Below are 13,537 nucleotides of genomic sequence, written 5' to 3'. Positions count from 1 at the left end.
AAGCTTCCTTGTGTAGTGGTTAATATAATAATGTGAGCCTGTATTAATATGAGTCAAGCTTCATTGGAGCACTTTACTACATACAGCAGGTAAAATGACATTGAATTGGAAACGGTTGCTACCTGATGGACAGTGTCACTTTGCCTTGTGGACTCCTATCGTGAGACTTGAGGTTCAGTGTAATAATAAGAACATTGCCAATAAGCAGGCTGTGTTTTTTCTAAATGTATTCCAGGGTCTGACATCACCTGAAGCTCTAAGAGGGGAAGGCCAATGGTTACAGCCTGTTGAGTCAATTGTTGTTTGAGGAAGTGGTTTTAGGGTTGTGGACACGAACACAGAGCTTTTATCAAGAGCACACAAGCAAATGAATGTTCAGCAGCGTCATTCCTTTTGTTTCGGAACAAGTTTATTTTACTTGTCGAGGTGTTATGTGGATATCATCGGGATAAATCCAGGAGTCATTTCCCTACAGTGCCTTTAGAGATGCTTGCTTCTCCACTTTCTGGCCTTTGGGTCATGTTTTAAGTCTTTATCTTTCCCAGACATCCATGCTACTATCAGGGGCTTCCAAGACAAACGGATCATATGTTGTCGCCAAAATTAACACAAATGGAATATTTACTCTCATTTCTGTCCTGACGTCTTGTGGTTTATCTGTGATCTTAATCATTGTCTCAGCTAGCATTTTAATTCATGTCCCGATAGATCAGATTGTTATTGGGAGGTCTGCTGTTTTGCCCAGCTAGTAGTTTTAAGGATACCAAAGTTGAGCTGTCGTTTTATTGCAGTGCAGGAATGAAGCCAGACCACACAACAATAACATGATTTTACAACTCTGTATGCTCCATGCAACTTCCTTTTGGCTCGGGTGAATATGTTGAGGAAAGGACATTGAATTTCATATTTGGTTTGAAAAATGGAAGCTATGTATGGTAAAGGTTCAGTTGTCATCTGGTCATTTTGACGTGTGTCGGTTAGCGTCGATGCTCTCTGCAGCTAAGTTAATCCCGTGTTCTGTGTCCAGCTGTTTGTGTACTTTGAGACAGCTGGACAAGTGGATATGCTGCTCTCCTCTCCATGTGGTAGAAACAAGTAGAAAAAGTCCACACATACATTATTTTTTCAAACTGTTGCCACATACGGTCTCAATTTCATTAGCTGTGATAATTTGTAGCCCTGCAGGTATTTGATAACTGTGTGTGTTACTCATCTTTCAAACTATTTTTTTTTCTCTTTTCATTCTGATGTGATGTTTTTTCCCCTTCAGGGACACGCTCTCAGATTTTGTCCTACTTCTATCTGTATTTGCAGATGAAATGAGGCACACCAGGCAACAGAGCCTAGCAGCACTTTGGTCAACAAACAGCAAACATGCAGTGTGCTGTGTGCCTACTATGCAAATTGGTCATTGTAGCTGAATTTGAATAGAAGCCGTCAGCCAGCCTGTCAGATGCATTCCTGTCAGACACAAAGACATATTTCTATTCAAGTACTCATATGTTGGCATAATTACTAATAAAGAATTATCATTGTGAGAAAGTGAAGAATAGTAAAGATAAGTGGTGTGTTGTATTGTTTGGCTCAGCTACACACAGTAGATTGCTCAGCTCAGAAAGCCCCTTGGCACCGTGTGGAATCCACTTCCATTCAACTCCCTATTTTTAGGATTGGCTAGAACAAGGAGCTCCATGTTTGATGTTGAAACATATGGGTTTACAGCTGATGGAGTATGCATCATGCCCCAGTGACCTTCCTGATTCCAGACAGCCAGATGATATGTGGCTCCTCGGTGAAGCTGCTCAACTGAAGCTTCTCCTGGCAGGCAGAGCTCTCACTTAGGTTTGAGGTATTTAAAGAGGTCTGGAGGGCGTACTTGTGTTTGGAGTTTCCTGACTAGCCTGATATAGCTGTTGATGCGTGGAGCTGCCTCGTCCGTGTGTTCTTACTGTCTGGACTGCAGGTGAGATATGACCTGTCTGCATAGAGTTTGCATTGGAGCACAGTTAACATTCTTCAGCACTGGTATGCTAGATAAACTCAGTCCCATCACTTTAAATAGTCTGTGCAGTTAGCAGACAGACACACGTAAAGGCTGAACACATCACCCTCTGCTGCCAACCAAGGCTTATTTACTTCTATGTTTGTTTAAAGTCAGTGTGAAATGACTTCTGGGAAAGTTTTCACTGGGTGTTTCAGTGCACTTTACACCCCAGCAGTGTGTATGAAACTACACACTTTGTAGCTGCACTGTTATGTAATGGACGGTATTTCCTCCACTGAGACTTGCTGTTGAAAATTGGGCAGCCGGAGAGCATGGCAGCATCGGTCCAGGTTAATTGCCGTTATGTAAAGTCCATTACACGCTGCTGTTTAACAGCTCAAAGGTTTCTCATGAGGTAATGAGTATATGGAGTCAGCAATGACTGCGGACCTTTGATTCTCACATAATGTTGAGAGAGATGAAGATTTTTAGGTGTGAATATTATGCCATTTGGTCCAAGGTTCATCATTTAGAAGCTGTGTGTGTGTGCGTCCATGTGTGTGTGTCTTGGTGGTTGGAGGGGCTGGGTATTAAATGTAGACTTCCTGTGATAGCGTTGATTGTTGTTCAAGGCTCAATGTGAACTTCTCATTTTGGGGAGTTTGTCGATGCTGATTGCTGATGTATAATATGTGTATATTTAAAATCTCATGGTTAGAACAGAGAAGCAGTAAAAGTGTTCTGCTTATTCTGATAACAACATGACTTTGGAGAAACAGCTCAGACACAAACAATACTCATCAAGCACATCCTCCTCTGTGATTGTAATAAAAGTGATTAGAGGAATTATTATGGAGTAAAACAATTCCAATATCGATATATCAGCCGATATTTATTTACTTATAGAATAAATACATGAATACACATTTTTTGCAATCACTTCTGAAAAAGATATGTAATGAAGACATATTTGACAGTTCAGGAATAAACCTTATTGTATTAATTAATCAGTAAACAGAGTAAACTTCACTGGGAATTTCATAATTATCAATAACTATATATAAAAAAAACAGCAAAAAAAATGTATGTATGAATTGAGGAAAAGAATCAAATATATATAAAATGCTGCCAATATAACCTCTAAGAATTAACACATATCAGACAACGCATACACCGATACTGATATATTTGTGATATTGGCCGATAATATTGGCGAACCAATATATCCAATCAGGCTCTACTAATTAATAATCATCCAAACAGGTGTCAATAATGTGCTTCACTGTCCGTAAATTGACTGGCTGCAGTCTCCTCATCTGTCTGGTTGACCCACTTCTTCACTGTTTGCCACAGTTTGTAGCTGTTGAGTGTACTGGGTTCCACACACACCCCTGACCCACATGCATATCTGTATCTGGAGCATTACAAGTTCTCCTTCACCTCTCACCTGCTTTGAGGTTAGATTGTGGTTTGTCTTTTGTCTGCTTTTCCAACACTGTCTGTGGTTGGACATTTTTGTTGTGTAAAACTATTTCGTATAAGACCCTGAGTTTATTGATTTAAGTAAGTTTGGAAGAGATTCAGTGAAATGTGAATGTTTCCTGTCAATGAAACAGAAATGTTTAAAGCAGAGGCTGCTATTTCTCAATGAACTCATTAATGATCATTAGGTTTATAAAATGTGAGAATGTGTTGTTTAATCCAGTCAAACACAGGAATATATGGCCACGGTGTTATAATTAACAAAACACTTTAAATAAAATGGCTTAAATGACCAATCCTGTAGTCTATGAAGTGTTAAAAAAACTGTGCAAAATGTCCAGTGACGTCTTCAAACTGCATCTTTGTCCACCAAACAGTCCAAAACCTAAAGACTCTTCATTTACTATCGTTAATAATAAAGAAAAGCAACAAATTCTCACATTTAAGAAGCTGGAACCAGAAAATGTTTATTTTTGATTTAAAATGACTGAAATGATTAATCAATTATCAAAATAGCTGCTGATTAATCTTCTTTTGATTAATCGACTAATCTTTGCAGCTCTAGTGTAGACTAACAAGTTATCCGCTCTAGAGGATAGAGCAGGACTGTTCAGACTTTGAGATGCTTTTATTGATTTGTCTATCTTATTTGAAGCTGTTTACTAAAGCAGTGGAAGAGGCTGCATGTGATATGAGTGCTTTGTGATGATGATATGTGACCTGCTCTCATATCTCTGATCCTGTCAGATGTTGCTTGGTGGTGTGTTTGTTCCCTTGCTGTGTTTGTCTGTACGTGAATCATTTGAGCTGTAATAGCAGTACAAACTCTACTTCTACCTGTACATCTGTACCTTTGCACCCAGCCTCATAACTTCACCCCAGCCCTCCCTCCCTCCCCCCATGCAGAATGCACAAGGGACATGTGACTGCAGTGGCATCAAGTGACCACCCTTAAAAAAGCATGCTGGCTCTGTGTGGACCAGCTGAGCTGAATGGAACCCACTGTGACTGTGAGAGGCCTGTGAGATTCAACAGCACCTTCTTATAGTGGAGACAAGTGACACCTGTCTGTCACATGACTCTTGGAAAGTGTTCCTTTAGCAAATCAGTATTCACTTTTCTGAAATATGAAGTATGTTTCCTGCCAGCTCTGGTGTACTTTCAGGGGTTCTGTGAGCCCACATCATGTTCAGAGTAAGTGGATTGTAAGGGGTTAGACATTTCCTGCAGCAGGAAGTGTTCCTCTAGCTCCTAAGGCAAGCCTCAAATGGGATGGTGGAGGGTAAATGGCTAACAGGAAGTCATTACATAACCCAGCCCCTTCCCAGAGTACAAAGCAAACTGAGCTGATCACATGTGAGATTGGTGGGGAGACTTCTGATGCATTTCCTGCTAATTATACTGGTGATTACAAGTATACACTGTCCCAGCGGTCACACTGTGGAATGCCCTCCACATGCCAGACATGTCATCATCATGTTATCTTAAGATTTTCTGATGCATCTTAACTGACAATTGCTTGGGCGTTCTCCAGACGGGGAAGTGCCCACATTAGCAGAGCTGCCAAAGTAAAAGCTTAAATTAAAGCCAGGACCAGTGTGTCATAAAGCAGCCATTTGTAGCACAGTTCACTAATTAAAAGTCAGTGAGTGCTTGTATATGGTCTGTATGTTCTGCTGCTGGCATCCACTGATCTTTTTGAAGCAGCTGTATGTGATGTGTGGTGGGCTCTGTTTCATGAAGCTGCTTATTTAGCAGATGCACTAGAATCACAGAAAGCTCCTTAACTTGACCTGTAATGCATTTATTGGAATTGGACTAACTTATGCAATAAGAGTTTATTTGATTTAAAATGAAGGTTTAACATGTGCTGGTTTGATTTGCCACTGCAGATGAAGATCACAGGAGAATGATGCTGTTTTTATAGCAGTGATGGTTTCATGTGGCCAGTGATTCATGTCATAACAGTTACCAGATGCAACTGTTTCTTAAGATGTAAAGTATGTCCTAAAGCAAGAAAAGCAAACTTCTATTTAATGTTTTCACTCACTCACTCACTCACTCACTCACTCACTCACTCACTCACTCACTCACTCACTCACTCTGTAAGTTAGCTTTGACCATTAGGAGACACATCACATAAGATGTTATCTGGGTCAGTGATAAATAACAGTTGGCAAGATGAGCTATTCCAAAATATCTTTAAAAACTAGTTTTAAAAGCAGCATCGGGTTTGTTGAAATGTACAATGTATTATTGTTGTTGTTTTTATATCATTTGAAATGACATTTGCACCATATTTTACCAAAACTTTCAGGAATGCTCCTGAAAATGTCAAATGGTGTAACCACAAAAGAATGATAAATATTAAATTTGTTATCCACCTACAGTATATTTAAGTGGACTTAAGTATTTCTACATTTAAATTTTAAACATTTAGTCAATACTGAGCAGGACAAATTAGGTAAGATTTGTTACAAAACATACAACAGCGTTACTTTATTAGAGTAATTTTCCTGTATATAAATCAGATTTTTATGAAAAAATGCTGCTTACACCAATTGACGCTGGTTTGCATCATGTCATTGACCTTATATATTAACATATATAGATATTAATGACTCTAATCTTCATCTACACAAAGGCTCCATATCTACATTTTACAGCAAGTTTGAGGTAACTGTGTGTTTATCACTCAGTGAATAATTCATGTCAGACAGCTGTGTCATCATTCATCACGGTGCTTTATAAACATAGATGTATTAATGAGGCCCCTGCCCTGACATCTTAACCATATCCAGTAATGCATGTCATATGCAGTAAGCCAGAACAATACGTGTGTTTTTTCATCACACAGCAGGCCTGCATACCTCATACTTCCTCTTTGCAGAATAGTTTACTCATCACTTCCTCTTTCATGTTTTCAGTTGACAGTCAGTCAGTTCCATCTGATAATGCAGGCGTCCTCACTGAGCTACTTAAATCCTCCACCCCTGTCATGCTACTCCACTTGGAAATCCTCCACGGACACACAAGTCTTTCCAAAAACCAGAGAATCTGCTGCCGCATCGTATACAAATAAGCTCTCACTAGCTGCCTCGCTTTACTTTGACTTCCTGTCGCGTTTTACACTTTTTTTTTTTGTTGACATATCTGCCAAATATGTGTGTAACCCATGTCTGAGATGTTAGCAGAGGATTCACGATGCAGCATGAGCTTTCCTGCCATCAAGCACTCTATTAAATGCTGATGTTAATTCATAATCATTTAGTAGGAGAGCATTTCTCCAACAGAAACGTATAGATAGAGACAGTAGGAGCTCTGACACTAACCCTCAAGCTTCAGTTTAACTAGCACATGTTTAAATGCATATCCATCTTATTCACACTGCACTGTGAATGGCTCTTCATTTTATCTCCCTGTCCTCAGCATGATAGTGTAAATGACCCTAGACAAACAGAGGGGTGTGTGTGTGATAAATGTGGGTCACAAGTTAAAGTGGACATAAAAAGAATACAGCTGTGTGTAAATGGTTGATGTTGTACTGCAGGCCTACTGTGGTTGGACTGCTGGCAGCTCTTAACAAATGTACAGCTTAAATGAGCCTTCTGGCCAGCTCCAATATATTCAAGCCATTCCAGCCCACAGACAGTGTGTGGGTTCTATAAGCTTCTTGTTACACTGCATTTAGTGACATTTTAATGTGTGCCTCCAGTGGCCCAGCCAACATATGAAAGAGAACAGGAAATAATGTCTTTCTGTCTGTATCCTGCATACTGTGTCTCAGGAATTTTGCTGACATGAGACTTTAAAAAGGAGTATTTGCCAAGAGCGGTGTGAATGTTTTCTTTGGAAATAATTGTGCAAGGGCATTTTTTTTATTTTTATAGAAAGCTGCCTTCAAAGAAAATGCATCTTGCATATCTGCAACTTTTAACTATTTCAGTTTCGGTAAGAGCAGATTTTTAGGGAAGTCGGTAGGTTTCGAGTACGTTTTACATATTTCTCAAACAGTAATTGTGACACGTTCTCTGTATACCACAAAGTAGCTCAACCCAGTCAGCAACATGTAGCAGCAAACACTAGAGAGAGGGAGAGAGGTAGAAGAAACAAGTCTCTGACCAGCAGCAGATTTCATTTCTGATGAACTGTAGTCATCAGTAGCTTGTTGTGTTATAATTCACACACATTACACATGTTTCCATTTAGTATTTTGTATGTACACTCTTCATGTTATAAACTATAAAGACTTGGCTAGCCACTTGCTGTCAATCACTTCTTTCTTTTCCATGTATGAAACTCTTCACTGTTTCATATCATTTAAACATGCGTCATTAATAAAATACACACTCTATGTTATGACTAATCTTGTAGACCCAGTAAATACAGTCACAGAGAACACTAAATGATAATGTATGATATGAAGAACAGTTTGCTGCAATCCTATGTCCTGAGTGTGAGGTCATCTATTTATCTAATCACAAAGGTTTTTGCTTGCTACATTAGCCATTGAAGGAAGTCTCAGAGTCAGATTGTCAGGTTCAGCTCTACATCTACAGATAGACTCCTAACCCATGTCACTGATGGGGCGAGATACAGCTAAGCTTTGAGCTGAATGCTGACATGCTATCCAGACATAGAATGCTAATCAGCACACATGAGACATATTTGAAGTGAATAATAGGTAAAGGTCACTTGGAGCGCATTGTCTGATAGGTTCCATATCTTTACTTTCCTGTTTGACACTCTCCATATGTCAGTATGTGTGTGATCAGTTCAGTGGCTTCAGTCTAACATTTAGAGTGGGGTAACTATCTCTAGAAGCAGAGCTGCAGATAGTTGTGATTGGTCTTCAGTAGCAGTGGAGACAGTTGGTGGTGAGTTTGTACTCCACACAGCCGTTTCACTGGCGTCTGAAAAGGCTTTTGTTGTCACATGGGTGGCCTATTGTGGATGTCAAAAGCAAAAAGGCTTTTGTGTGGCTTTCAACAAACACTGAGGAGGATTCATAGACCACCCATGTAAACAGGCCTCAATGCTTTGCACCAGCCATTTCCTACGCAACAGTTAATGTTAACTATTAACTTCAACTAAATGCTAATGTGGCCCTGTAGATTGAGACAAGTGGGTGAGATGTTTGCTCAAGGTGTGGTAGTTATTCATGATACAGTATGTCAATTAGAAACCTCGCTATTACTCATAACCCATTTTAGTACCTTTTTCAGTTCATTCTTAATTCACAGTAGTCCTCCAGCTAATACAATGCATGTATGTAACATGGATAGACTCAAAGAACCAGTAAGGCCAGCAGAGGGTCATTCATCAGCCTTTAGATATAAAATTCACTTAAATATTAATTTACATCATCTGCCAAGCCTGTTTTTGGCATCTGATGGTGTATGAATATTAGATAACTGGGATCATTGTCAACATTTGGTCTGTCACAGGATTTTCTAGAAGAGGACAAAATAAAGACATTGTCTGACACCTCATCAAAATATGATAATATCTGATCACATGTAAAGGGACGGGTTTTTATATAGTAGATATTTTAATGAAGTGTTTGAGCAAACTTTACTTGTAATATATTTATTTTTACACAGTAAACAACTAAATAGAAAAGGTCAGAAATTGAGTTGGTTACTATCAAGTGCAAGTTGTGAAGTGAAGAATGGGTACACAGCACTGAGTGAGACCGTCTGTGTGTGTGTCTGTGTGTGTGTCTGTGTGTGTGTGTGTGTGTGTGTGTGTGTGTGTGTGTGTGTGTGTGTGTGTGTGTGGATATATGGGCGGTCTGATGAGGTCTGGCATCATTGATCAGTCCCGTGGCCTTGATGGAAAGAGGAACCAGGAGGCATTTGCTTTCACTTCAGGCCAGATGGTCGTGGCACCCTGCCATGGCAGCCACGCTGAGGATGTATGCCCTGTCAGTCCTCAAATCAGAGGCATGCCCACTCAAAGATGTGAAGCCACACGCGTTAGGTCACCCCTCTTCTCTACATTTTGTAATTAAGTGGAATTTATCTCACCCATATTTTCTGATTTATTGATTTTTCTGTGTTATTTGTTAAACAGGCAGACACTAATCAGAGGTTAAAATGATGATAAGCACATCCACATCCACAAAGTGTGTCACAGATTCCTGTACCGTCTCTTTCTATAACAGTTTGTTTGTCCCAACAGTCTGTGTTTACCTGAACTCTGAATCCTCAGCAATCCTTTGCCCTCCAGTCTTTCATCGATTGGGTCAACATGTTGTTGTTGCAGGAAGAGATAAAACAAACAGGAAGCTGCATGGAGAAAATCTCTGCCTCTTGTGTGTTTCCTCTGAGGTGCTGTGCATTGATTGCTTGGTGACCACATCGGCTCATCGATCCTTCTGCTTCTTCTTCTTCTCTCCTCCTCTCCTTCCTCAGACTTGATTCAGTGCACAAACGAGATGAATGTGAACATCCCTCAGCTGGCTGACACACTGTTTGAGAGGACCACCAACACCAGCTGGGTGGTTGTCTTCAAGTCCCTCACTGCCACACACCATCTGATGGTCTACGGCAATGAGGTCAGAACTCCAGTTACAGCTGCTCTCCACTCTGGCTTATAAATCCTGGAATAACATGAAAGATTAAGAAGATTGTAGTTTAATAACCTAATAATCTGATGAAGTTTTCACACCATTTTCATGCAAAGTATAATACATACAATATACAGTATGTTGCATGAGATAGTTTGGTTTTGTAGCACACTAAATGTTACATGTACACAAGTTAAGCTGTTCATTGCACAACAGTTATCTGCTTAAAAGTCTGACACCACTTGTTGTGTAAGCATATGTCCTCATGTATCCTCTTATGTCCTCTTATGCTGTTTTTTGTGCAGAGATTTATACAGTATCTGGCTTCAAGGAACACACTATTCAACCTCAGCAATTTTTTGGATAAAAGTGGCCTTCAAGGTATATTCCCATCACTGTACACATGCAACAATATTCTAATCCTCAGGTAATATTCAAATGTCATGACATTCACATGACCACTCCCTTCTCTTTTTTTTTTGCAATGCAGGCTATGACATGTCGACGTTCATCAGGAGGTATAGCCGCTACCTGAATGAGAAGGCTGTGTCCTACAGACAAGTTGCTTTTGATTTCACTAAAGTGAAAAGAGGGTGAGAAGCTTATATTTGATGTTTGTTGTTTGACACTGGTAGTTGTGGGTCAGCCACAGGTCTGACTCATACTGAAAGATACCAATGCAATTCTTTTATTTCCTGTCAAAACACATTGTGACAGCTCTGTTGAAAGTTGCTTAAGTTCACCAGACACATGCAATATTTAACTACCTTTTAGTAAAAGAAAATGTTTGTTTTTTCCATTTCATTTAACTTCACATCATCACTTCGTCTTTTTTTAAAGACACAATACCCCCAACATTTTTTTTGAGGGTTGGAGTCCTGTTTATGATGGATATTTTCATTCTCAGTCATTTTTAAATGGTGCGCCTGTAGTGTTAATGCTGAAACTAAACATGGTGACATCACTCTGTAAGGAGAGATGTTGTACTGATACATGCAGTACAAGTCAAAAGTCTGGACACACTTTATCATTAAAGTGAATGAGAAGGTGTGTGTGCATTGTGCATGTAGTATAAAAATAATCAAATTCACATATACACAAGACTAGAGTGACTAGGTGTCAGCATGCTGCTCACAGACATCTATAAAGTATGTCAATAATTTATATTATTAACATTGTTTTCTCTTCCCACAGGTCTGATGGAGTGATGAGAACCATAAACACAGAGAAACTCCTCAAGACCATCCCTATCATCCAAAACCAGATGGATGTGTTACTTGATTTCAATGTGAGTAGCTCAGTGTCGGCTGAGCTGGTGAACATTTGTATCAATAACTGTGACCCTCTACCTACATAGGAAAGATTAGAGGTGTTGCTTATATCATTTCCTTTGTGACCCTGTGGGTTTTCACAATCACTGATTGACTATTCTCAACACCTCCACCTCTCTTCCAGGTCAATGCCAATGAACTGACAAACGGTGTTATCAACGCAGCCTTCATGCTTCTGTTCAAAGATGCCATCCGACTGTTTGCAGCCTACAACGAGGGCATAATCAACCTCCTGGGTAAAAACACTGCATAGCTCCTCTCAGACACCTTTGTTAATCTGATGACAATTTTAACATGTCGCTCTCATGCCTGAATGAACGCCTGAGTCACTGTTATGTAAATGTCAATCTAAGAAGGTCGGAACTTTAACATTCCTGCAACACTTTGAACACAGCAGTAGTCTGAGCTGGATGTGGTCATATTAATATAAAGATCACAGCAGCACAAAGCAAAGCCATTAAATGCACATGTTATTCTGCTATCACACCACACACAGAGAAAACCACAATAAAATACAAACAACCACAACCTGGCACTCTCTGCCAACACTTGCAATTTTCATTTCAAGTGCATGGATGAATAAAGATTCAGCAGAACACTTCACATACAGTATGCAAGCTGTCATTCAGTTCAACAGTAAAATAAGGTGTAAAAAAAAAAAAAAAAAACAACAACAAAAACTCCTGATCATAACACAGCTCTCTGCTCTCTGTTCCCTCTCCTGCACTAGTGTCTCAAGCATTGTGTCTCCTATCATTAATGTCTGAATAGCCCAATAAGGAACTTTAACATCATTTTAACAGCTAGATGAAGCCTGCAGTGTTCTGTATTCCATGTGAGAAAAGGCTCTTGTCTTGTACCACATTGTCTTGTGCATTGTGATAGATAAAGTCTGTGCAGATGGTGAGGGACATTGACCAGAGGTGAAAGACTGAATGAATTACTGCAGGAGTCCTCGCAATTATTTAACACTTTGTATTCAGCTTTAGAAGTGAAGACGTGCATTAGGATGTTCGTTAGCATTCCCATCAGCATACAGCTCATGGAAGCCTTTAATTAACAGAAAAATGCAGACCTCTAACAAGCTCATTTCAAAGAAAGTTTACAGGGGGGGGGGGGGGGGCTGTCACAAACTATTTCCCTACAGACCTCATGGGTTCTTTACTGACCCTCTCCTCAAATGAATATGCACTGAGCTTTGCTTTTTTCTGTTTTAGCATGATGAGCATGTCCTGCTCAGCTTCTACAGGACAGGGCTAACCACCTTGTTTCACCTTCTCCTAGACAAAAGATGATGTTCAGGAAGCCTTGTTGCACGCTGGGACACAGGAGGGACTGTAGGGATTGGGCAGATTTTAGTTAACACTTAGCAGTAGTAGTTGGAATCCGAACTGCATTTGTACACATGATCATCTGATTGAACGTCAGTATATGCTCTTTGATTCTCTCAGGATATTGGTACAATTTTACTTACTTACAATACTAAATTTGTGGCAGATTTTCTTTTCTTGTAGCAAAAAGGTAGCTACATGAATAGTTGGTTAAAATAATGAAGTAGTGATTACCTTTTTAAAAACGTAACTGAACAACGGAGTACTTAAATTGTGGACCTAACGCGTTTAGGTTACTCGTTACATCAAAAAAGTAATCCAAGCACTTTGTAATACATTACCCCCAACACTGTTTGTAACGAAGTAGAAGTTGATGATATTTGTCAGAATGTTTTAGTTGTGCTTATTCTCCTTCTACAGAGAAATACTTTGACATGAAGAAAGTCCAGTGCAAAGAGGGCCTCGACATCTACAAGAAGTTCCTTACACGAATGACAAGAATTTCAGAGTTCCTCAAAGTTGCAGAGGTAAGTGAGGACCCGAGAGCAGCCGGGCCAGGATTACATCCAGTGTTTCCCACAGAATTCTGACAGAATATGATGGTGAGGTCTCAGTCTGACCCTCTAGGGGGGTCCAGATGGATGCTCCCCCAGAAGCATCATTCTGGTGCACTCTGATAGCAACATTAAGAGGTTATGTCTAGAATGTATTTTGTGCTTTAGTAATTGAACTATTGGTTGAACTACTGGTTGAACTGGTGATGACACACCCACAAAGCACAAGAAAGACATTTTACCAGTTAATAAACAATCAAAGAAGACCAATGCCAATATTTCTG

General features: G+C 39.7%; 1 protein-coding gene across 5 annotated transcripts in view; it reads left to right on the top strand.

Annotated features, from left to right (window-relative positions):
- picalma (phosphatidylinositol binding clathrin assembly protein a) overlaps positions 1–13,537 on the top strand; it is a 34,538-nt gene that overhangs the window by 1,009 nt on the left and 19,992 nt on the right. For all 5 annotated transcript variants that reach the window (XM_053332047.1, XM_053332048.1, XM_053332046.1 and 2 more), the window contains exons 3-8: positions 9,883–10,025; positions 10,343–10,418; positions 10,528–10,630; positions 11,232–11,325; positions 11,493–11,604; positions 13,120–13,226. In XM_053332047.1, the coding sequence (XP_053188022.1) occupies positions 9,883–10,025; positions 10,343–10,418; positions 10,528–10,630; positions 11,232–11,325; positions 11,493–11,604; positions 13,120–13,226 (635 nt within the window). The remainder of the gene's footprint in view (positions 1–9,882; positions 10,026–10,342; positions 10,419–10,527; positions 10,631–11,231; positions 11,326–11,492; positions 11,605–13,119; positions 13,227–13,537) is intronic.

This window comes from Scomber japonicus, chromosome 13 (genome assembly GCF_027409825.1).
Source record: "Scomber japonicus isolate fScoJap1 chromosome 13, fScoJap1.pri, whole genome shotgun sequence".
Taxonomy (NCBI): Eukaryota; Metazoa; Chordata; class Actinopteri; order Scombriformes; family Scombridae; genus Scomber; species Scomber japonicus.
This window is presented reverse-complemented; position numbering and strand designations above follow the sequence as displayed.